Source organism: Perissodus microlepis, chromosome 8 (genome assembly GCF_051167445.1).
Source record: "Perissodus microlepis isolate ML-2025 ecotype Zambia chromosome 8, ASM5116744v1, whole genome shotgun sequence".
NCBI classification, from domain to species: Eukaryota; Metazoa; Chordata; class Actinopteri; order Cichliformes; family Cichlidae; genus Perissodus; species Perissodus microlepis.
The window spans coordinates 3,845,101-3,871,496 of NC_140468.1; the positions used below are offsets into that span (position 1 = coordinate 3,845,101).

At 39.5% G+C, this 26,396-nt stretch overlaps 2 protein-coding genes across 5 annotated transcripts in view; both read left to right on the forward strand.

Annotated features, from left to right (window-relative positions):
* The first annotated feature begins 630 nt into the window (after positions 1-630).
* On the forward strand, positions 631-8,161 carry ccr10 (chemokine (C-C motif) receptor 10). Its single transcript, XM_084937071.1, has 2 exons — positions 631-2,335; positions 6,021-8,161. The coding sequence occupies exons 1-2, from the start codon at positions 2,311-2,313 to the stop codon at positions 7,145-7,147; spliced, it is 1,152 nt and encodes a 383-aa protein (XP_084793197.1). The 5' UTR covers positions 631-2,310; the 3' UTR covers positions 7,148-8,161.
* Positions 8,162-23,706: 15,545 nt separating this feature from the next.
* Positions 23,707-26,396, forward strand: part of fmnl1b (formin-like 1b) — a 38,125-nt gene continuing 35,435 nt past the window's right edge. For all 4 annotated transcript variants that reach the window (XM_084937072.1, XM_084937074.1, XM_084937073.1 and 1 more), the window contains exon 1: positions 23,707-24,549. In XM_084937072.1, the coding sequence (XP_084793198.1) occupies positions 24,397-24,549 (153 nt within the window). In that variant the 5' untranslated portion in view covers positions 23,707-24,396. The remainder of the gene's footprint in view (positions 24,550-26,396) is intronic.

The following is a 26,396-nucleotide window of genomic DNA, read 5'->3' on the forward strand; positions in this document are numbered from 1 at the left end:
TTGTTGTTAGTGTTTTCATGACTAAAATCTGAAATATTAGGTTGAACATGAAACTTCAACACAAAGTTTGAATATGAAACTTCTGGTGGTTCTGAAACTACTTGAAGTAACAACTTTCAAAAAACAAAACGTAATTGCAAATTTGTATTTTGGGCATGTTGATTGTCTTTACATTTAATATAAATTTAAAATGTAAATTTTGTTTTAGGGAGAGGTGCAGAGAAATATATTTTGTCTTAAACAACTTTTGAAAAACATGAAAGGCAGACTGAAGACTGATGAGTCAAAGCCAGAGAATTGAAAAGTCGTTTCCATACGACATACTTTAAACATACTCTGCTATCATGTATCGAAAGGGCTATATAAGATTTAATACTAGAACATGCTGAAGAGTCATGTAGCATAAGCTAAATTCTAGCTAGCTGGCTAAAACTTTCGTTTTTGCTAATATTATTAGTAGCAAAATTATAAACAATTGCAAATGCTTATTGGACAGCTTCTCATATTATTTTACCAGCTGATGTGATCCATGATAATTTATATTAAATGGTATATAACAAAGAAGCAAAGATGTACCTTTAAAGTGAGGTAAATTTATGTGGCGTATTTGGCTAATGGGTTGTTAATCGCAGGTCATTATCCAATGAGAATGAGATAGTTGTGTTAGGAAAAGCAAATGAGCTTTTCGAAACTATGAACAGTCATTTGGAAATTACAGTGATCTTTAAAGAAAAGTTGACTAGTTCCCAGTGAATATTGATTATAACTTTTGCTTGGAATAATTGCTGATTATTTATTTCAGTGGGCAACGACAATGCTAGATCAGCTAGCTGTAACTTGGCTATGCAGCATTCATCAGGTCCAATCACTTTGTACTCGGGGATAAAGCAGGGGCATTTCCAGAGCAGGTAGCAGTGCCACGTACGTTTTTAGGCCTCTGTCACGTAGGCCTAAAACCCTCCTGCAACCACCAGTACTGAGGGGGGGAAGGGTATTCCCTGAATAGTTATGAGTGGTTGCGGGAGGTTGCTAATGTCAAACAAAGAGGCATACAGTGCTGTCCTGAGAACCTCCTTACAATTGCTTTAGTCACCTACAGGTTGCTGGGGTCATCAGTAGTTTACATGGAAGACGCTAACTTGTCTATAAACGCTTGCAAACTACTCGTCAAGCAGCAGTGAAAAGTGGGACGCAAACCAGAAATAAAACATTTTTGCTTTCACAGTAAACTCTATACCTTTGTTAATGTTTTGGTTTTGGTAAGAAGGCAAAACTTTTACAGTAATCAGTATTTATGTCTGATGAAATTTCCTAAACCCCCAGTTTTGTTTTTGGTCGTCTTCCTTTACCACCTCATTGACAACCAATGCTCTTGGTATAACCTATATATATATGCTGGTCTCTCAGTCGATGTACAACGTACATAACATCATCCAACATGCACGGAGTCTTGTGGCTCATCACTTTTTTAGCTGACTGACAGTTGATCTCATGTCTTAAGGTGTCAATAATAACGGTTCTGTGGTGGTTACACAGAGAACCTTTGGTCTCACGAGGGATGACTCTGAGTTTGGTTTGAGAAAAAATGCTTGACTGAGTTCACAAGTTGAGAGACTTATGTGGCCAGGGTCCTCAAACGATCATAAACTCTCGAAACGAAGCAGGCAGAGGTTATGAACTGGTCCTGGCACCAGTATGCAGTCACGCCCCAAGATGTGGTTTGTTACGTTTGGCCTGCCAGTTGAACCTACAGCAAAATGCATTGTAATATTCAATCTATAACAAGAACAAAGACAAATTTTGGGAAATAACCTGTATCTAAAAAGGCCAATTCACATTATTTTTTTTTTCTCTACTAACCTACTATCAGGATGATTCAACATGATCACACACAGATTTTCAAAACAGAAGCTTCATTGAGCTTTTATATATTTTATTTTAATTTAGAGCTGAATGAGCATTTATTGAAATAAGCTGCATATATAAGTGAATAAAAGAGAATTGAAAGAAGCCACAGCATGCTAGGGAGTCAACTAGACTTTGTATGAGAGAACAAAAGCACTGATAGGCAAAACCCATTCTAATGATTTATCTTGATTGCACTGTTTTAATAAAGCCAAGGTACCATAAAGATCTATGTGAATCATCTCAGTCAGTTCACATCCTCCTGGGGAAACAAACAGCTGGGGTACAGCGAGGTCAGCAAAACACAGAGTGTGTTTCATTGGTTAAGGTTTACCCCAAAGGCGTGTTTTTAAACATGAGAGTTTCACTGATCTCTCCAACTGCCACAGGAGGAGCACCAAGGACATGTTCAACACCTCTAATAGTACAGGTAAGGGCTCTAAGACACGTAACTATAAAATAATGCAAAATGTAAGCTAAAAGACAATGCTTTCTCATGTTTTGATGTGCAGATGCATATATGTAACAGTAACTTTACAAAGAACCAAATTTTTAGTGGCAAATTTTGTGATTTTAATCAGTTTGCTGTGAAAAATCCACCAAGTTGAAATGTCTGGGAGTGTGGTTGTGGTTCATAACAAATCTGCAGCCACATATGACTCATAATCACTTGATTTGTGAAAACTATACTAAAGATATGACTACCAAATTGTCAGAATTACTTCTCCCTAACCATAGAAGTGACTGTAAATTGTAAAGCATAAGCTGGGGATTTACTCCATCACAATGCTATTAGAAAGATGTATACTTCAGTTAAAAATATAGTATTCTTATTTGCTACACTGATGATAAAAATATGAAACTGGCTCTTGAAAGCTGCAGGCAGACATGAAAATGTGTGAAATATAAAACGCCTGCCTACTCAAATAAAGCATTTTTGAGTTTGGTGGGGTTGTTCTCACTTTCAGGTTGATTGTAAGAGGAGGTAAAAGTTTCCTGATATTGTGACGTAAGGCACAGTATTCTGTTGTTGTTAATAAAGATTAAAAATAATCATTTTAGTGCAAAACATATTTAGAGTTCAAACTGAATCAGGGAAAAATCCATGAGCAATATAAATGCCTCGTTTTTTTAAATGCAAAGTGCAACAGCAAGAAAAATGTTTCAGTTTGTTTAAAATCCACCCAAAAAATAATTATTCTTCTCTAAATATTTCATGACAAATCATTTGTAGACAAATAGCTGTAGCAGCGGCACAAATGCTGCACATCCTTTGTGGATAAAAGTATATCCGTGTTGAACATTACATTGTTTTTAAAAATTTATAAACAAGCATTTGATAAGCCTTAAAACCAAAAAGAAAAAAAACCCCAATTTTTTGTTTTACTTTTTAATTTAACATTAAAGTTTAGGAACGTTGCCCATAATTCTTTTTATTTAGACGTGAAGTCACCGTCGCCTCGTCAACATAAAGAAAATCAGTAGCAAATTGAAAAAGCAGCAAAAAGTCCTGCTGTGTTATATCTGGTGCTTCCATGACTAAAATCTGAAATAAAGGGATGAATTTAACGCCTCTAATGTGCCAAGAAAACCACATCCCAATGTTTACAAAACAGTCTTTTGGATGTCCAAGTTCTTCAGATTTTAGTCTTTTAAATTGAATCAAAATTTTAAACCATAAATGTTGTGATATATATAATTTGTCTTTTATGCATTTCACTACTGAGAAAAAAATTAGCCCAAAGGCAGATTGAAGGCTGACGTGTTAAAGTCAGAGAAGACGAACAATCAGTGGCACGCAAAGTGCTGTTATGAGTGTTAACCCAGGCATTGAAATGCACAGTAATGTTTTGTATATATAATATTAATAAAATGCTGTCTTATATAAACACATACGTAGAATATAAATTAGCATGGACCAGGAATATATCCAAGTCCGCTCCTTTGTCCATCGTTAGAGAGCAATATTTAAAGTAAGCAGCTTGCAAACCTTACTTTTAGAGGTCAGTGCTGTTAAACGCTTTAATTTACGAGTATTACTAGATTATGTTTTTAAGTAGTTAAATGCGGAAAAAACACATCTACTAGAACAAATTAGTGTGCAGAAAGGGGCTTTTTCTTTCAACCCTCACCCAGTATGAACTAGAGAGAGCTGATATTGCTAACAAATTCTCTAGTGTTCTGTTTGTCAGACATCTCCATTCGCCCAGATGTTTCTAATAAGGGAGATTTTCTGTTAAGTATTGCACATGACTTACATTATTTCGAGTATTGAAAACTTTACTCCCATCCTGACTGATTCCACATTTAACTGCAGCCCTCACCTAACTCACACTTTAAGAGCAGAAAATCACACTGGCACCAAACCCTCTGACACAAGCCCGTCTACACGTTTTCCTTTTCCTCTTACCTTAATGTGTGTCCCCACCATCAAACCGACAAGTTAAGAGAAGAAAAAGGATTGCTGCAATAAACTTAACATTGAGAGCAGCCTGTTCAAACAGGCACATTGCTGAAGATGAAATGATAAAAAGGTGATTGTGGAAACTGTCTATAAAGGCTGTTAGCACGCGACACTGACTGATCTGTAAACCTTAAGCTACCCACGATTTCCCCTGTACCAACGACCTGATGCCAGTGTCACGCAACATGCTACGAAATGACTAAAATATCACAGCCGCCTAGTCAGACTGAAGAGCTTTGCTGCAGATCTCTCACTTTCAACCTGATTGTAAAGGGGTTGGTATTTCCTGATATCGTGACGTGCAGGGCAAAACATTGCTCAAAATCAGCCCCGGCTTCATGTAAAAGGAGCACTGCAGTTTTTTGAACAATAATAAGTACTCACGCAAGCTGGTCTTTCTGTGGCATTTTGGAGAAGTACAGAATGACTCAAGACATTCATTACAGACATGTCAAAACAGCAGGAAGTTTTTCATATGCAGTCTATTTGCCCACAACTTTATGTTGTAAATAAGGCAGAAGGCAAAGTCTGTTCAGGAAAATTTCAGTTCCAATCTTTAGTTATATGTTGCCATTGCACTCAACTCCATGCTTGCTTCCTCTTTATTAAAGCTTAATATCATGGCCTGAAATGACATGGCCCTGCAGCTGTTGGGGTGTTATCAGTGAATGGTTGAGATGTGCCCTCTACTATATGAAAGGAAACACAACTCACAATGGGGGGAATTTCTCCCCTTTTCAAGCAGCACATTGTCGTTAGCTGCTTCACAAGAGGGTCCGGGATCCATAAGAGGACATGCTTGGGCAGGTTTTCTCCTGAAACTCTGTCTTAGCCCAGCACCCTCATGCAAAGAAGATTAGAAATCTTCTTTGCATGAGTTTCACTTCCTGCTTAGATAAATGTTAATAAATGTTGCAGTGGTGCAGCTACAAATAATAGAGGGAGGAGACAAAAAACACAAGTCAGAGCAGTTGTTTAGTAACCAGCTTTCTGGTTGTAGTTTGCGTACATAATTACTGACAAGAGTAAGCAGAATAACTCACTTGATGAACAAACATTTAGAAATTGAATGCATACAGGCTATAAAAACAGCAGCGACTACAGGAATCAACATATGACCGTAAATTTCCTGTAATATCAGGAAATAAGCTAATGTACTGAAGGGCGTTTTGGAAAGACCCAATCAATAGTATACATGTCTGCTGACAATGTCCCCTAAAAAGGCAGGAAATTAATAAATTCATCACAAGTACTGACTTTGAATTTATGACCCAAACATGTCCTTATTAATCTGTCATAATAAGTGTCAGTCTTACAATCACAAACCAAATATAATCCTGACCTGGTGGTGGCCACAGAGTGTGTCTGAGCCCAGTTTATTCCAATCTGTTTGCTAGTTTTCAAGTTGATTTACTGAAAAGCAAAAAATGCCAGCCTCTTGTTGCTTCAAGAGCAGAGGTGGGCAATTATTTTTTCCCTAGGGACCGCATGTGATACTGGGATACTTTAGGCTTAAATAATACAGTTAGCCCCAAATTACGTGTGAAAGTTAAAATGCCCACAGTGTAGGGGAAATGCTGAGGATCACCAATAGTATTTATTTATTTATTTTAATAATTCTTTGACTTACAAGTTTTATTTTCTCCAACAGCAATGGCTGACTATGCTATAGAAGATTACTTCTTCACTATAAGTAATGACTCATATCCCGAAGATTATCCTGACAATGAAGACTGGTGTGAAGCTGATGACCACCAGGCTGACGTCATCAAAACCTTCCAAGCTTGCGCTTTCACCGCCATCTTCCTGCTTGGCGTTGCAGGAAACTCCCTGGTGATTGCCACCTTTGCTCTCTACCGCCGCTTTCGGCTTCGTTCCATGACCGATGTCTTCCTGTTCCACCTGGCGCTGGCTGACCTCCTCCTGCTCCTCACACTCCCATTGCAGGCCATTGACACTCACAAGGGTTGGATTTTCTCCTATCATCTCTGCAAGATCATGCGTGCAACCTACGCCATCAACACATACAGCGGGCTGCTGCTACTGGCATGCATCAGTGTCGACCGCTACATGGTAGTAGCACGAGCGCAGGAAATGCTCAGACTGCGCAGCCAAATCCTAACAACTGGGAAGCTCACTGCTGTGGGGGTATGGCTTGTTGCAGTGGCTCTAAGCATCCCTGAAATCCACTTCTCGGGGGTTTCAAACCGCTTCTCTGGGAATTCAAGCAACAAAACTGAAGCGTACTGTGTCATGCAAGTAAGTGGTCAAATAAGACTGGTTCCCAGTGGCGTGATCATCACCATCTTCTGCCTGTCCCTCGCCATTATGGTGGCAAGCTACACTTCGATTGCTCGAGTGCTGTGGGAAGGGCACGCACATCGGCGAGGGAAGCAATGGCAACGGCAGCGTACCCTGAAGCTGATGGTTGCCCTGGTGCTGGTTTTTCTGGTATTCCAGCTGCCGTACACTGCGGTGCTGTGTCGCAAAATGTTTAGCCCGTTCTGTGGTCTGATGTTGGAGTACGTCACCTGCACGCTGGCGTACACCCGCTGTTGCCTCAACCCTATCCTCTACGCCCTGGTAGGTGTGCGTTTCCGTCAGGACGTGTTGAGGCTTATCTACGATTCAGGCTGCCCATATCGCAATCTGGTCGTGCCACAGACGGTGAACTCCACATCAATCTCCGCCTCCTCACCTGCTCTCACCGTGCTTTCGGCATGCTCTCCAACATCTCCCGATGGTCCCGTTGCCTTCAAGTTTTCGGAAACCAAATAAACTCTGAGTGGACAATGAACTGCTTTGCATATATTGTATTATATTGTATTTTTTATATTTCGTACAGCTGTTATGAAGAACCAAAAATTTAAATAAACATTATTAGAAATGGAACATCTTATATTCAGTTGTTGGTAACTTGTTGGTAAGTCAAGCTGAATGGGTCACCCCATGAAAAATCAATACGTTTGTCCTACCTGACCCCTTTAGCTCTATATAGATATATATTAGGGGTGCAACAATACTCGTATCGATATTGAACCGTTCGATACAGTGCTTTCGGTTCGGTACGCATGTGTATCGAACAATACAAATTTTTTTATTTATTTTATCAACTTTTCTTCTGACGATGCTGTCTGTGTTGAGCGCTCAGTGAATCTGCGTTCGACTACTCCGCCCGCCTAGGCTACACTGTCGAGTGCAGATCCACTGAGCGCAGCGCAAGCTAGCAAGACAGAAGCTAAGCTCGTTGCAACATGGCAACTGCCTCAACGCTACCCGAAATTGAGCCTCCCCCATCCTCATTCAGATCTGGCGTTATGGCGTTAATGTCATTTTAACGAGATTAACGCTGACAGCACTAGTGGGAACACAACGAATATGACTCCACATTTACGCCATTTAAGCACGCATGCTACGAACTTTACCCGAGTCATTTAGACAGCCGTTAGCACATGATTCTCCTTATGGGGACCTGATATGTTTAATATGCTGCTGAGAATATAGCCCAGAAGAAGCGTATAGTATAGCTTTTATTTTGGAAAGAGCCATTTCTCTGTAATAAACTCTCTTTTCCAAAGATGAGTGATTCCACCATCAGATAGATTTTTTTTTATTATTATTATTTTGTTATTTCAGCAACATTAAATTTAAAAAGTACTTTTGAGTTAAAATATATATTTATAATTTTAATAAATGACAAATTAAAAAGGCATGAACATTTTTTTGTATCGAAAAAATATCGAACCGTGACACCAAAGTATCGAACCGAACCGTGAATTTTGTGTATCGTTGCACCCCTAATATATCTATATCTATATCTATCTATCTATCTATATATACATATATATATATATATATATATATATATATATATATATATATATATAATTTTTTATTTTATTTTTTGCTTTTTCAGTGTCATTTCAAACCTAACAAACTTCATGTAATTCTAGAAGATTAACCCTGCACCAAAATATAGGTAAAAAGGAGATCTTTCATGTAACACCTTGTCACATCCAACCACCTATCCCAGATATGACCAGTGATGGCGCTGTTCCTTAAAAAAAGTAACATATTCCACATCATTTTTTTTTTCATTTTGTTGAGTAACGCCGAACGTTATTTATTACTCATTGGAAAATTAATTATTTCATTCATTACACTACTCTGCATTACATTTGTGTTGCCCCGTAACATGACCTGAATGCATTGTCACATAATTACCAGTAAACTTTAAGCTACAGCGCCACCCACCAACCCAAATCCCTATCCTGATGACGACACACATTATGTATGAACACACAGCTGACAACACAAAGTGGCAGTGAAAGCCTGAAGAGACTTCAAAGCTATGATCTTACAAACCTGATGTGTCATCAGTGAAGATCAGGATCCAGCCGTGAGCATTAGGAGTGCCAGCATCGCCAAAGCATTCATAGCATGAAGACAATGTTTGAAAAAAGGTTACTGTACAAAAATGCAGCTTATTTGAAGATAGACCACAGCTTAGTTATATGTGCTGTTATTCACCGCAGTATACAATGGGGTGACTGACAAGACTCTCAAATGTTTGTATGTAAATATCATATCATGTGATGTTCTTACTTCATTCTTACTGTGACTCTGTAGCCCAATTATTCTTGCTTTATTTTGTTTGTTTGTTTTGTATAATTTACAATAAAGTTTCATTTTAATTTTGTAGATATTTGCCTTAAGACTTGCTTTTTGTTTGAATCAACGCCTTACGGTATATTTTAAGAGCTATAGCAGATCTATAAAAAAAAACCAAAACCTTTAATTTCAGAAAGGGGTTGAAACAGCCAGTGAAACCTTTGAACACATTTTGTCTCTTGAATTATTTTAGTGACCCAACAAAAGCATGTAACTAGCAGGATTAAATAATCTGCATTAACAGACTCCGAGGCAGAGGCACTAGTTGAAGACAAGTTGGTTAACTTTTAGCAGAACTACATTACCCAGCATAAACAGAGTTTCTAATTTAACTCACACTCTCTACACTTCTGGTTTCACTGGGAGTTCTCACAAGATAGTCCAAAATGAATGAAGCTGTTGTCTAAAATGTTACATTTTGGGCATTAACCGTATATTTTCTTTCATTAAAATTTCATGTTGCTTTTGATTTAAGGGGGTTGACACAACAGATTTCTATGGGTTTTATGAGTGTCAGCTATTTTAAAATAACTTTTTGAGAATATTTACCTTTTAGATTAGGTTTAATTACACAGACCTTCCTTTTACTTTGAACTTCAAACCAGAATATTTATATTTGCAGGTCTTATTGAATAAATTCAATAGAATTAGGACAGTTTTGCCAATAAGAAATATAGAAATGCATGTTTTTGGGGAGCAAAGAAAAGAGAAATTTATAAAAACTTAAGAAAGCTCATTTGTGAGAAGGAATGCAAAAGATCTCACTGGTTCTATCAGCTTTTCTCTTCCTGCAGAATTCAGAGCTGACTGGATTTGGCTGACCTTTAGTCTTGTTTCACTCTTTGGTGACACAAGAAATCCTCAGAGCTTAGAGGAGTGTTAAGTTTCCAGTCATAAAATTACTCAGAGATTGGTTGAGTGTCAGTTGAACCATTCACAGAAATGAACACCAACCCCCCCTCTCATTATCCGGCTCTACAGACTGATCATTAGTACGGCTCGTCTGCCATGACTGGTTGGGAGCTAGGGAAAGGGAAGAGACATGAAAAAGAGAGCATAGGCAGCGACTGATGAAAAGACAGAGAAGACAAACACGCCGAAGTGGTATACATACACATGGGGAGTGAAAATAATAATGAATTGCCATAGTTAAGTTAGAAGTAATGAATGCATGAACTAGTTTTTGAGTATCACCCTGCAACAGAATGCTTCCAATTTTAGAGGCAGTGCACGGATGAAGTAAAGCAGTGCTACATATTTGTTTAATATCTGCATTGGAGGACATGTCTTCATCAAAAATGACACCAAGATTCTTCACAGTGTTACTGGAGGCCAACGTAATACTATCCAGGACGGCTATCTGGTTGGTTGGAACGTTTATATGACTTTTAGGACCAAATATAATATTCTCAGTTTTGTCATTATTTAGTCATTCAGGTCTTTGTCTCTGAGACATGCCTGTGTCATGTGACTTCATGGACAGAAATAACTCATCACAACAGATATTCATCTGCAAAGCAATGAATATCTATGAAGTATTTTCTAATAATGTAAAAAGAGTTGATGCTTGCACAGATGATTCAAACCACTGCAGCACATTTCCTTTAATAGCAGCTTGCAACAGTCAAGCTCTGTATGACATTGTTGTGATCGGCAGTGTCGGAAGCTGCACTGAGGTCTAGCAGAACAATCAGACGTGATTGTTATAAGATTAGTTGTAACCTTCAGTAGTGCCGTCTCTGTGCTATGATGGATTGTGAAACCTGACTGAAACTCTTCAAATAGACTGAGGTCTGTTTTCTTTCACCACTGACAAATAGTCGCTTTACGGAGGCTTTTTTGTAGAGCAACAAACTATTTTTCTGGGCCAAAAAACATCTCTTATACTAGTGCAATATCATTTCTACTCCAGCTTTAAGACGTGCATTTGTGAGTTATACCCCGGAGTCAGGCGCTTCTGATTTATTTTTAATTTTTTTTCAGAGGAGCCACAATATCTAAAGTTGTACGTACTGCTCTGCAGTAATCTCGTAGTGGGAGTAGGATTTAGGTACCTGCATGTGTTGGCACTGAAAATGATAAAGAGGGAAGGTTTTTTTTTACAGCACTTTCAGAAATACATATAGCGTACTACAGTTCTTTGAGCTAAAATGAAATGTTATTGAGAAATGGTTTTCAACGTTATTTTCCATGTCACATGTCAGGACAAAATCCACAGTGTGACTAAAGCTGCGAGTGGGCTCATTTACATGCCAGCTGAGTCTAAATCATAAATAAAAACCTGGTGTTGAGTTTTTTCAGTCTCTACATGAATGTTAAAATCAGCTACTGTCATTATACCCTGAACTGAGCACAGATAAAGATCAGACAGAAATCAGACTGGAAACTCTGCGTAAGGGCCAGCTGTGACGATAGACGACAACAAATAGAACTGGGTTCTATTTTTCCATTTTAAGACGAAGAGTCAGTCAAATAAATCAAAACTTTGTCTGAGTCTACAGTGAATTAATAAACTGGAACGTAAAATTGTTGCTATTACTCCTCTTGTACCTGTGCTTCAAGGATTTTTTCTAGCATTTTCTTTTTGTTTTAGGTGGACTGGGAGCAGACAGCCTCTGGGGTTTGAAGTAACCGTCATCAATCTATTGGAATAAATAACGTTTTGAATTTGCGATCTATGCCTGTTGTAAGTGGTGATTAGACTGGAGCAAAATATCTGGCAGTGGTTCACTTCCACTTTTCCTCTTGCCTGGCTGCTCCATATTCCATTCATTTCCCAGCATACCCACTATCTCTTCCCTTCACATGTCCAAATCATCCCAGCCTCGCCTCCCAAACCTCTTCTTATCGAAGCCTCTGGGAAGAAAGGCTTTTCTGACTTCTCTAACCACATTGTTGCTGTCACTCATGCTGAGTCCTACTGATGGAAAAATCAATTTTGCAAACCTTGGTCTTAACATTTTTCACAAGACTTTGTAGTCACTTAGTTTTCTGCTAGCTCACTGGATAATGAGAAGTCAATCACAAGCACACTCAGACACACCCCTGCTACTGACTGAAGTGACGACTAATGTGATAGATAAAGCAAAATATTCTAAACCACGTTAGCAACAGTATGTTTTAGACCAAAAGAGATCTTCAGTCATGCAAACACGACCATTTCACAGTTGAAGGAAAGGAGAGTATTGCTAAATATACAGGGAGTGCAGAATTATTAGGCAAGTTGTATTTTTGAGGAATAATTTTATTATTGAACAACAACCATGTTCTGAATGAACCCAAAAAACTCATTAATATCAAAGCTGAATGTTTTTGGAAGTAGTTTGTTTTTAGTTTTAGCTATTTTAGGGGGATATCTGTGTGTGCAGGTGACTATTACTGTGCATAATTATTAGGCAACTTAACAAAAAACAAATATATACCCATTTCAATTATTTATTTTTACCAGTGAAACCAATATAACATCTCCACATTCACAAATATACATTTCTGACATTCAAAAACAAAACAAAAACAAATCAGCGACCAATATAGCCACCTTTCTTTGCAAGGACACTCAAAAGCCTGCCATCCATGGATTCTGTCAGTGTTTTGATCTGTTCACCATCAACATTGCGTGCAGCAGCAACCACAGCCTCCCAGACACTGTTCAGAGAGGTGTACTGTTTTCCCTCCTTGTAAATCTCACATTTGATGATGGACCACAGGTTCTCAATGGGGTCCAGATCAGGTGAACAAGGTGGCCATGTCATTAGTTTTTCTTCTTTTATACCCTTTCTTGCCAGCCACGCTGTGGAGTACTTGGACGCGTGTGATGGAGCATTGTCCTGCATGAAAATCATGTTTTTCTTGAAGGATGCAGACTTCTTCCTGTACCACTGCTTGAAGAAGGTGTCTTCCAGAAACTGGCAGTAGGACTGGGAGTTGAGCTTGACTCCATCCTCAACCCGAAAAGGCCCCACAAGCTCATCTTTGATGATACCAGCCCAAACCAGTACTCCACCTCCACCTTGCTGGCGTCTGAGTCGGACTGGAGCTCTCTGCCCTTTACCAATCCAGCCACGGGCCCATCCATCTGGCCCATCAAGACTCACTCTCATTTCATCAGTCCATAAAACCTTAGAAGAATCAGTCTTGAGATATTTCTTGGCCCAGTCTTGACGTTTCAGCTTGTGTGTCTTGTTCAGTGGTGGTCGTCTTTCAGCCTTTCTTACCTTGGCCATGTCTCTGAGTATTGCACACCTTGTGCTTTTGGGCACTCCAGTGATGTTGCAGCTCTGAAATATGGCCAAACTGGTGGCAAGTGGCATCTTGGCAGCTGCACGCTTGACTTTTCTCAGTTCATGGGCAGTTATTCTGCGCCTTGGTTTTTCCACACGCTTCTTGCGACCCTGTTGACTATTTTGAATGAAACGCTTGATTGTTCGATGATCACGCTTCAGAAGCTTTGCAATTTTGAGACTGCTGCATCCCTCTGCAAGATATCTCACTATTTTTGACTTTTCTGAGCCTGTCAAGTCCTTCTTTTGACGCATTTTGCCAAAGGAAAGGACGTTGCCTAATAATTATGCACACCTGATATAGGGTGTTGATGTCATTAGACCACACCCCTTCTCATTACAGAGATGCACATCACCTAATATGCTTAATTGGTAGTAGGCTTTCGAGCCTATACAGCTTGGAGTAAGACAACATGCATGCAGAGGATGATGTGGACAAAATACTCATTTGCCTAATAATTCTGCACTCCCTGTACAATGAGAAAAATTATTTCTTGCAGGTGGTTTCCTCCTTGCTGTTGCTTTCTCTCTCATAGTAAATGGGCTGATGTCACCAACACGGAACTATGAGGGTAACTAACTATAAAAAACAGGGTTATAATTGTAACAAGAAGTAACACCTCCACTGACCAAAAGAGGAGAAAAACATTATGAAGTTCGCGTCTGCAGAAGAACGTTCATATGCCGAAACTATCATGTTCTGGTGACTGACATCACCGTGTCATTCTGTTTTGTTTTGTTTTGTTTGTTTTTGGGGGGTTTTTTTGGGGGGGGGGGTCTCTTTGTTGAGTCGATCCTTACCAGGCACACACACAGGGTCAAGTTTCTGTAATTCCAAACAGCTTTATCTTGATTTCTATCAAGGCCTTCACAGACTTAAGCATAGCCACTGGTTGAGTAACGTTAACCTCAAAGTCAGCCTTCGATGGAGATTTTTTTTATCTACCAAAGAGAGGCAAGTTTACAGCGTTGATCTGAATAAACCAGATTCTGTACCCACAGCACAAGTAATATAAGTACACACACACATGTTACAGTGGCTATCATCAAAGCTCGCTGAGGCTCTGTTTTAGTCACAGAAACTGCAGGCATATTTGAAACTGTCTCTCATTTTCGTCTCTCCACATCACGCTGCAGTCAGACGGGTTTACCTTTTTCATGCATTCCTCTCATCTATATGTGCCAAGACACGTTTTTCTTTTATAACCTGCGGTACCAGCATGTTTTTCAGAGAGAGGTTTGGTGGTTTTCGCTGCTCCCCAAACATGTTAAAGCTGCAACTTGTGAAGCTGCTCAGCTCTGGTGATAACAAAAACAGGAACATCCCAAACAGGAAAGTCACAGTCTGACGCAAGAACAGCCACACAGGTCTGAAATTTCACACAGCTTTGGATGACAAGATGAAAGAATGCAGAAGTAAGTTTAATTGTTGAGGAGGATAAAACTGAGATTATTGTACTTGACCTTGAAATTTAGTATCTAAGCAGATACTTGCTCGAATTCAAAATCCTGCTCCTCACAAACAAGGTCTTGAATTATCAGGCTCAAGACCTCATACACTGAACACCTTCACTTTCAGACTGTAGGCTTACTTGTTCCTAGAGTATTTAAAAGTAGAATGGGAGGCAGAGCCTTCAGTTTTCAGGCCCCTCTTCTGTGGAACCAGCTTCCAGTTTGGATTCAGGAGACAGACACTATCTCTACTTTTAAGTGTTTCTTTTTCAGTCACCTTCTTCACTCACTATGTGTTTATACACCTCTCTGCATGTAATTCTTAATTATTATTAAAGACACAGCATGTCTTTGTCCTGTCGTGTGACAAGAACCGGTCACAGCAGATGAGGCTTCTTCTAGAGGTTTCTTCCTGTTAAAAAGGAGTTTTTCCTTCCCACTGTCGTCAAAGCAATTGCTCAAATTGAATTAAAACACTTTTCGACATTCTGTTTCAAGTTTGCATGATTAATAGGTCAGTTTTAACAAACAAACAAAAATCGTTTCTCTGCAAATGAGTGAAAAAGTATTCAATGTTTCTCAAGACAACATTTTGAAAAATTACAAAATTACCAGCTGCTTGGAAGCAAAACCCAAGACTTGCATTATACTGTTTGACGCTGTATGACGCAGGTTTAAGATCCCATGCAATAAATACCTAAACCCCCCATCAGCTGTTAGACCTGGAGACGTCTTCACATTAGAGGTAATCTTTGAGATGCAGAAATGACTGAGTAATATAAGTTGAATAAGCTTAGATTGTATTTTACCGACATGCAAAACAAGCAGATTTTCAGAAAACTACAGGATGTTAAAGTATCATGCTTACATTAGGCCCTTTTAGATTTTCTATTACAAGAATTTCCATCTACACACAACACGTAGGTGACATTTCAATAAAACAGGAGCATATTAATCCTCTCATAATTTGTTGCACCATAATCCCGCTAAAGTCAGTCTAAAGTGCTCTGTGTGACAGAAGTCGATTTGTATCAGCTACCAATGTGAAACTTTCCTGAAGTCAGTTTCATGGCTTAGATAATTCGTATCTTATCAAACAACACATTTAGCGGTGACCAAAACGGAAAGTTGAAAAATTGCCTTTGGTCCTCGGTTTTCTGTGGTTTGACAAGAATCCCATGTCATCATTAGTCCCAGTGGTCACAGTACAAGAAAAAAGCAGCGTGGTCACTGGAGCTGTTTATCACCCATCAGCAGACGGCTGGAGTCACTTCAGTTTTGAAATGTCTAACCACACACTCATTTGCAACACATGAGAAAGAAGAAACAGAAGGTCATAAAATATCTTCTGTTTTTCAGTTAGTTTGTTTTTTTTTTCAAGCAACTGAACTGCAGAATGCGTTCATGCTGATCGTTTTCACGCAGTTAAACAAAAGCCTGAACTATGGGTGAGCGAGCTGAGAGGTGAATTTCATTTTCTAAAATGCATTTTTTATTTCAGTGCAAATTTGTACATAACGCACATTCTCCAGATGTGGGTGCCGATCAGATACATGCTTATGAATCAGGTTATCAATGTGTTTCTGTAATCTCACACAAAAACATGGATGATGTTGTTATAGTAGGATTAGGACTTTTACTTGGAGGCTAAATACTTCAAAAAAATCTATTTGGAATAAAGCAATGTTTACATTTTTGTGTAGTGCCACATCTGTATGAGGAGCATGTGCATGAGCCTGAAATGTTTTCACCACTGTTCTTATTTCTCCTCAAACACTCTGATGTCCTGTGGTCCCCGTTGTCTTTTACTTGGTTCACCACTTGTGCTGTGCATGTGAGCACCCGTGCCTGCCATCTGCACCTTTATTTAACATGTAAAATTGAAAAGTGTCTATAGGGTTTTGTATCCACCAGAGAGGTTTTGGCCTTTCACCAAACAAAACTTAGATATTGATGACTCTTTTTTTTTGTTTAGGAAACAGATTCATTGCTGAAGGTTTGTTTACAACATTTTCAAATGTCAACCTGTAAACCGCAAGCAGTGTCAACTGTCTGTGGGCATCTGCTTCATATGCAGTGCGGAGCTTATGGGCACAGTTATCGCCCTGAAAAGGAAAACTTTTCACCATAGCATCAGATCTCCCACAGAGCCTCTCAGTAATTTAGTAGTAATAACTGATATAGTGTATCTTGTGTCTTTGTCCCTAATGTAGGGACAGGGAGCCAAATGTTACATATATCATGTATCATATCATCTATCAGGAAGAATACAGATGAACTAATTCTAGGCCAGTATTGATTGTTTAAAATCAATCCAGTCCAAGTTAGTCTGTGTAATGAAAATAAGCTTTCAGCTTGTTGTTTTATTTTTGATGAATTTTCAGCCTAACATAAATAAACACCGTGTTTCCTCCTTAATTAGTTTGTTTGATTCCTGTAATTTGTCAGATTTTTCTCATTTTTGTTTCATAATTTTACTCCCCCCCCCCCCATCCCCTCCTTTTTTCTGTGTAAGACCTTCAGTGGTCCTAAAACAAAAATTGGGATTTCCTGTTTTATTCCCTCATTGTGCAGAAGAAGAAAAGAGCATCCGGTTACAGTTAAATTGTTCCTTCAGGCTATTTTTGCATCTGTTATCTCTCTGAAGGATTGATCTTTGAGATTCTCAGTATGTGTAATTAAAGATTAATTTCATACATTTCCAGTTACTTCACAAACACACACAGAGAGTTGGGTTTCAGAGTGCTGTAACGACTCACATTCATGGTTGTGGAGATTTGAACCACCGCTTGCTACATTTTAACCTCCGTCCCAGTTTCCATACTATAAATGAATGATATACCTTCTGGGGACCTTGTTTCTGTTCCCAGAAGAGTGACAGGTGCACAGAAGTGGACTGAAAAAAAAAAAAACTAGTTTATGTGCCCACAACACGAGTAATGCATTTACACACACATGCAAACACACACACGCTATCGTGGCTATCATCAAAGCTTGCTGAGGCTCCATTTTAGTCACAGAAACTGCAGACAAGGGTTAGCCTATTTCTCATTTCCAGTTCTTTATTAGACTCCACATTATGCTGCAGTCAGATGGGTTTGCCTTTTCAGTGCATTCATACGTCTCGGGTCTGTTTGTGCCAGTATGTCTTGCTCTTTATAATCTCCGGTACTTGCATGTTTTTCGGAGAAAGCTTTGGTGGTTTTAGCACCCATCCGCTGAGGCATCTTTCTGTAAACACGTCTGAGCTGCAGCCCGTGAGGCCGCTCTGTTCCGGTAGTGAGAGGAGCCTACGAGTGTTTGCAAATATGTTTTTGGACAAATTGGCACATGCTGTTTCTTATTTATGTAGTATTATTCCCATATTAATTAATAGAGATGTTTGCTACTTTAATTGGACGGCTAACTCACTAATCATGAATAAAAAGCCACAACAAGACAGTTTGACACAAGAAAATCCAGGTATTTGTCTGCATTGTCAAATTAATTTGCTCATATTTGAAAACTTTGGAATTCTGAACCAAACAAGACCATCCATCTGTCCGACCTGTCTAACTTTAACTCTCTTCCCTTATAAACGTGATATCTGACGTCCTCCTCTTTACTCTTAATGATGAATTTTGACACAGTATATGTCAATAAATATGTGGTGTGATGCCCATTAAAATAGTTTCCAGGTTTTTCCAGCCTCACTGGCTTCTGATACACACCCAGTCATTAATTTTCTTAACAGAGGCCTGAAATATGAAGAGTTTCAAGGGTTACTTCTAACTGGCTTTCAATGGTAGTAGAATTAAAACAAAAATGATCCTTAAATTCAGCTTTACAGCCTGGAAGGCCAGGTTAGTGATTTCCATGTTAGCATGTTCTGTAAGTATGAAAATGGCTGAAATATACAATTCAAAAACGACTGAGAAGCCAACGTTTTTTCACACCTTGGTGGCCTTTAGTTCCTGTGTCATACTTTTTATTATGTCAAAGTATAATAACAAAAATAAGAGCTTGTTTGTTTTGATGTAAAGAGCAAAAAGTTGATTGAGTTTTCAAAGTTTTATTGAGCTCAGAGGACAAAACCAAACCACAGTTGCTGACCTAATCAGAATTCTACTGACTGGTTTCGTTTATTCAGCCTCTTTTGTGCTGAGCTGTTATTAAGCACAATTATCAAACACAACCCTCCAAAATACCCCGAGCTTCCTGCACACACAAAATGGACAGATTAAAATCTCGAGGTCATGCTCGGTCTGTGGGCCCTTTTCTCACTTCCTACTTAGACTTAACTTCTTGTTTGTACTTGAAACTTTGTTTAATTTTTTAGATGATAAACAAACAACAGATTTGATCTGACTTAGAACATACATATTTTATCTCATTTTAATCATAGTAATACAAAAAAATTGGTATTTCTGCACACACTAACATATGAATGTTCTCTTGCAAACAACAGATAGTTTTCCACTATGAAGTAACCCAAACGGAAAGACACCATAAATATACCATTACAAGATCTATAGCATCTCTCTCCCTCTCTCTATTGTGTCTTTGTGTGTCTGTTGTATATGTCTATGTGTCAGGACAGGTTTTTGACTCCCCCTTGTGTGGGGGTCTATTTCCCCCGACCACACTCCCTGCCCGTGGCATTGGTGGTTCTCGGTGTCCAGTGCCAGGTGGTCGGGTGTACTGGCTTACTTGTGGCTGCCTGCCCAGGGCCCCTGCTGGGGGTGGGGTGCCCTTGGGTGTCTAATCTCTGGTGTGGACCATGGCAGAGCCTGTGGGCTCAACGTCACAGCCCCCTGTGGGCTCTGCACTGTGGCTGTTGCTTGTATTATTAGTACTGTGTGCTATTCAGTAACATTACTTATTTATTATTATTTATTGTTTACTGTTTTTAGGCACATGTTGTGGATTCTCTGGTGTGTCTTTTTTTTCTTCAGCAGATTCTCAGTGTTTTTTCCTCTCTCCCTCTTCTTCTTCTCTATTTTTCTCTTCCTCCCCTCCTGTAAACTTTCTCCCCATCCTAAAAAAATCAGTAGGTCTGATAGCATTCCTCCCTATTTCTTATAACTCGCTGCAGGTCTTATAGCCCAACCAGTGTCACATATTTGTAATATTTCCACTCAAACTAATACTGTTCCTGATGTTCAGAAAACAGCTTTCATACTACCCTTAGAAAAAGGTGGCTATCCCACCTTATTAACTAACTATAAATTCAGAACTTGGGAAAAGGCATTTTCCTACAATGCTCCTTATACTTGGAACGAATTACAACAGTACTTGAAGTTGTGCAGCTTAAATGAACTGAAGGGTTTTAAATAAATTGTAAGGATAATAGACAAAACATCATTGCACGGCTGTTCCTATTTGTAATGTTTTATTTCTACTGTCTTTTATTTTATTTTTAGTTGAATTTTTCCAGTTAGTTGGTTTTATGAAATGTAATGTTTTAACACATTCAGGCTGCTCTTGAAAATGAGACCTTGTGTTTCAATGAGATTTACCTGTCTAAATAAAGGTGATATAAAAAAAATAAAGCAGCTCTTTTGACTCTGACTAACTGCTCTGATTGGGTCCATTTCACTGCTGCGTGTCATCTTCAGCCCACTCTTTGAAAACTGTAATACAGTTTTGCCCACTAGATGTCAGCCTGATACAAAGTCTTAGATGACAGGACACTGTAAAGCGTTCAGGTACAGAGCTGAGGAAAGTTAAACATATTTAATATAATCTAAGTCCCCTTTTTGATTTAACACAGTGAGACAAGAGTAAGTCGGATCTCACCTCCACACTGACCATCTCTGTTTTAATAAATCTGCAGCACTGAGCCCCATTGTGATGTTCTTGGTTTAATAAAAACCTAGAAACTAAGCATTTAGTACTTCTGTCTGTAGCAGGTATGAGTAATAAATACACAGATTTTGAAGGAATACTTGTTTGTTGTGTTTGTGGTGACAAAAGTCTCTAAAACTTTGGTGGATGAAAAACCTCAAAGTTGTTCTGGGCTTGTATCTGCAAATACACAATAAATAAACAAGCATTTATGACTCTCTGTTGTTCTAAAACTGCTCTGTGATGCTGAGGAGCAACACATCCAACACATCTTAATTTGAATTTTTAATCTGTTTAATTACTGCATTCTGTAAAAAATGCTGTTTTTATTTTGGATTCAACAATGTTTTTTTGTTTGTTTGTTTTAATGAGTGTTTAATGTTTATCTGTAAACTCCCTTTCCATTTGTACTATTGATTGATGGATTATTTGTTAATTTAGAAAGACTCATGAACTGCTTTATTTTGACTTATATAAGTACCAGTCCTCCAACGTCTGTGGCTTTAAATTACACATCACGTCAGTGTTTATGATTTTAAGGCTGATGTATTGTTTTGGAGTTTTCCATTAAAGTTCAAAATAATAATAAAAGCTATTTTATTGTTGCTCCTCAGGATGCGGTGGTGGTGAAGCTCTGTCAGTACAGATGTTTAAAAATGTGGTGTTTAAGAATAGTGAGACCTCTAAAGAGGCGTTTTCTCATTATTTCTATTTTTGATTTCTCCTTTGTTCAAACAATGCAAGACACAAGACATGAATGGATTTAGTGTCATAAAATTGACAGACAAATAAATTTTTTTTGTAGTTGATCAAAATCTGATCAAAGTGCAGACTTTGAGCTTTAATTTGAGGGTTTTTTGGTGTTGTTGTTGTTGTTTTATGCAAAACATTCACATGAACTTTTCAAGAATTAGATTCATTTTTATGCACATTTAAGATGCAGAATTGTTTGTAATACTTGGATGAAGACAATGATTGCTTGCAGTCTTGAATCGATCAATGTCACCAAATGCTGTAGTAAAGCAGCTCCCTCCTGTTCATTGTAGACAATGATATGCTTGCCTCCATCAAAGTCTTCTGGACGTGGTTACATGTTATATTATTGTTTTTCTTGACCATGTCATCATACTCTTTGGTTGTTTTCTGTAGTCCAGCCTTTGGTGTTGCTGAGGAGGCCAGTGCCTTCATCTTATTTAAGAATATGCCAGATTCTTGATTTGGCTACTCTTAAAGTTTATGCTTTATTCTGGGTCTTTGGTCTGATGATGTTTTTCCTGCACTGGCCCTGATATCTCTTTGGACCTTATACTAGTTATCTGTCATAAGAATACTTCAATAATATTGAAGTCCGGGCTCTGAGGAGGCCAATCCATGACTGATAGAGTTTCATTGTGTTTTTCTATCCGTTTACTGCTCTCACAATATGTTTGATAGTCTGCTTGTCTGTCGATCCTGCTTACCAGTTACAGTTGCACTTTTCATGTCATGTGTCTGAGGAGGAGAATAGCGATGCAGTCTACAGCCTGGATGTGAACATAACTTTTATTCTTTTGCACAAAACGACGAGAGCACTTGTGGTAAATGGTACACTGCATCCAGGAGCAAAACAGCTGCATCATTCAGCTAACATCACTTTGGCTCTTTGCAAGCATCTGCACAGACGCCATGCTAACGCTAAGCTAGCCAGGAACCCAGAGTGATGCTGACGCTGAATGTTTGCTGACCCCAGCCCAGCCAGACCCTGAACTTCAGCAGGTATGCGACTGATGAGCTCAGTATTTGATCTTGACCTTCAGTGCTTGGTCTAAAGAAATCAAGAAACCACATCAAGTAATATATCACATGAAGAGGAATTGGAAATTTGTTTTGTCACAGCAGAAATTGCACAGTGCAAAGTTATATAGCAAAAATTAGAGAACACTGCGAAATCTCTCCATCCCACACCGTGGGTGCCGCAGCCACTGAAGGAGCTGCTCAGTGCTGTCAGTCTCCTGCATGGGGTGGGAGATGTTGTCCAACAGGGATGACAGCTTAGCCACCATTCTCCTGTCACTCACCACCTCCACTGGGTCCAGAGGGCATCCTAGAACAGAGCTGGCCCTGCGGATCAGCCTGTTCAGTCTCTTCCTGTCCCCGGCAGAGTGGTTGCCATCCCAGCAGACCACACCATAAAAGATGGCTGAGGCCACTTCAGAGTCACGGAAGGTCTTCAGGAGTGGGCCCTTCACTCCAAAAGACCTGAGTCTCTGCAGCAGGTACAGCCTGCTCTTCCCTTTCCTGTAGAGGGCGTCTGAATTATGAGTCCAGTCCAGTTTATTGTTCAGATTAACACCAAGGTACCTGTAGCTGTCCACAGCCTCGACGTCCATACCTTGGATGTTCAGTGGTTGCAGTGGAGGATGTTTGTGTCTGCGGAAGTCTACCACCAGCTCCTTGGTTTTATTAGTGTTGATCTGGAGGTAGTTCTGCTGGCACCAGTCCACAAAGCCTTGTGTCAGTTCTCTGTACTTCCTGTCGTCCCCATCAGTGATGAGGCCGACTATTGCAGAGTCATCAGAGAACTGCATGTTATTTAGATTGTAAATTAAATTAAATTTTATTTATACAGCACAACAGCAGTCGCTTTGAGGCAGTTTATATTGTAAGGTAGACCCTACAATAATACATACAGAGAAAAACCCAACAATCATATGATACTGTAACTTCTTTCATTTTTTCTTGAGATGCTCCTTTAATTTATTAATTATTCTTTGTTTAAGCTATTCTGTTGCTCTGGTTGAGTTTAATGTTTTCACTGCAGCAATCTCATTTTTTCTTAGAGATTAGTAGCTGTTGATCAAATTTTTGTAAACGAGTTCCTCTTTAAAAGTAAAAAATGTGATTTTCAGAATGTACTTCTTTGCATTTATGAACTAAAGATATTTTTTGTATATTGTTTGGCTTTTACTGGTTCGGCCCACTTGAACTTGACTGACTGTCATGTGGCCTATGAACTAAAATGCGTCTGACACACCTGCTCTGAAAGCTCCCATGGTCAGGTGCAGCCTGAATAGGGAGGCATTAGGACCCAGAGTGCTCTGTGCTATTAGAACTAATGCCACTGCTGCCTTCAGTTTCTCTCCTGTCGGATAGACAGAGTGGCTGCCTGCCGGTTCTCTGCTCTTCCCTGTTTTTTCCCCTTTTTTTTTCTTTTACTCTGGATATGGAGTTCAGAGGTCCACCGACTACCAGCATCCAGCAGCAGATGAAGAACCTCCACAGATCACCTGGAGCTCCAGCTGAGTTTGCTTACCTGCAGCAGCTTTGGGAGTAGTTTCCTCCTGAGTTTCCTCCACACCAAAGTGCTGCCTATATTTTGCTGTTTATCTTCTTCTGTTGATTTTTTTCCTGTTGTTATTTCAGCCTGCTGTTCAGCAGTTGCCTCAGGCTCTGAAGTCTCCCTCCTCCCCCTTTCCTCTGTCACTCGCTCAGCCGTCAGTCTGTCCGTCCCTGTCAGGATATCCCCTTCCCTCTTTCTAGGGTTTCATAATACACTAGGACCTGAGCCAGGTCTGAGCTGTCATTCAGAGGCTGGGGTGGATTTCATTCTTCTGTTTGTCAGAAAACTGAAAGCTGACAAGTAATAAATGTAAACCAACACAGAGGAGTTGTGGAGATAATGGAAGGCCACAAGCTACACAGAACCTAACTTTGGATGAGCAGACAGACCCACATTTGATCCTTTTTGAGACTCTGGCAGTGACTGCTTTTTGAGTTTTGTGCATATGTGTGTTTTTTGGATCTATTGGATTGCCAGTCATGGGGAATGCAGCAGGAAGCCTTGAGGTTTCTCAGGGAAAGGATGGCAAGCCATCGGGCCCGGGGTCCACGGGGCCCCAGAGACAAACAGCCGGGGCGAAACTCCCGATGCCACCTGAAGAAGAGCTGGAGGAACGCTTCAACGCTGTGCTGGTGAGTCGTGAATGCATGACTTCGTGCTACAAGTGGAAAAAGCAAGAGTGCCACAATAGAAAGAAACAAAGAATGTGGAATATGTTGAAAATGTGCACGTCCTCGGGACAAGCTTATCGTTGTGCCAGGTACACAAAGCTGCTGTGGAAAGATACATAAGAGCTCCTTTATGCTCAGGCTTACCGCAGCTTTAGGCTCACTGCTCCCTGTTAGAGAAAGAATGATACGAGGAAGTCAGGTCTGTTTACAACTTAGTAAAAGGTGCCTCTATTCTTTACTGCTCTATCTCAGTACTTATACTAGTACTTATAAATCACTCATGTATCAAAGTTTTACCAATGAGAGAAGATTAAGTTGCCAAAAATACCCCTGGATATTAGGAACGAGACAATGTAGTTTAGGTCATATGCTGCATCACCTTCGTTGCTTGATTTTATATTTAGTGAAATACAGGTGCCTTAAGTTGGTCCTCATTAGTCTTCTCAAAGTCATTACTTTATTATTCCTGTAGGGGGCGCTTATCAAATCAAGAGAATTAGTAAACAGAAGTAAACTTTAAGCTCTGAAAAAGAAGCTCAAATGAGAGGAGCGTAGCCGTAAGGGAAAGAAAATCAGATCTAATCTAAAGACACTGTGATATTAAATGGATGTAGATCATTACAGAGGCCATAAATATATTCTGTCATTGTGTGTTTTTTAGTCCTTCTATAGATACTCAGGTGTTTTGGGATATCTTAAATGGTTTTCTTGTGATTTATTCGGTATCACAGAACTCGCCGACAACAACGTTTGTTTTTGGTGTTGGGCTCATAAAAGTAACTTCCCTTGAAAACAGGTCATTACTTTCCTCATTACTTTACCTACCAGACAACAGTCTAACACTAAGCTCGTCACCTGCCCACATATCTGCTTAAATCATTAAATCTAGAATCTAGAAACAGAAAGTAAACTGAAATGAGCAAAACAGATAAATCCACCTGAAACAGCAGCATTATCGCCCCGATTTTTTCCATGCACAACATAGATACAGTCAGCCGAAGCATGAAATACCGACATGCAGACACGTGCCTTTGTTTCTTTTGATTTGCAAAAAAGATGGTCACGCAGTGTCCTCTCCATATACGCTACAGCCTTTCTTTGGACAACACCCATTTTTTTGTTTATCCACACTTAAATTGTGCCTCATTTGTTGCATGGTGAACTTAACGTGCCTTAACTGTTGGAAAACATCCTCCTTGCGTTTTCAGCATTATAAACCCCCGGCTAGTTCAGATAATAAGAAAGCGGTTACAGGTTAGGACTGGGAGTCGTCCTCAACATCTGCACAGATGTTGGAACAGTTCTTTTTACCCAAGACCAGATGTTGAATACAAAGATGTAAAAGCGATTAAAGCACCTCTGCTGATAACATTACTTTGACATTTGCTCCAGAGGAGGTCACGCTTGTGCCCCGACCTCAGTGCTGCTCATGAGCTTGAGGTGGAGCAAATTCCTGAAGCAAAACTTTAGTAGGAAGACAGAAACCAGAAGGTAGGAGCCTGTTGTTGTGGTGTTTCTCCAACTTCAGCAGCATACTGTGTTTTCATTGAAAAGCCCGCCTGTTTTCCACACCACCCAGCGAGGTGGATGACAGAATCATTAAGTCTTCAAAGCATTGCTTGAGTGCAACTCCAGCCGTGACTGAGCTGTTACATGTGCAGCAACAGTGACTGAACTCGTGTCTACACAGTGACAGTTAAAGTGAATGAGAGACGGCAGCTATGATCAATATGTGGTCAGACAGCTTCTTCTATGATTAACCGCATTCCTCTATCATAATGATGGGCTGCACACTGAAGAGTTGATAG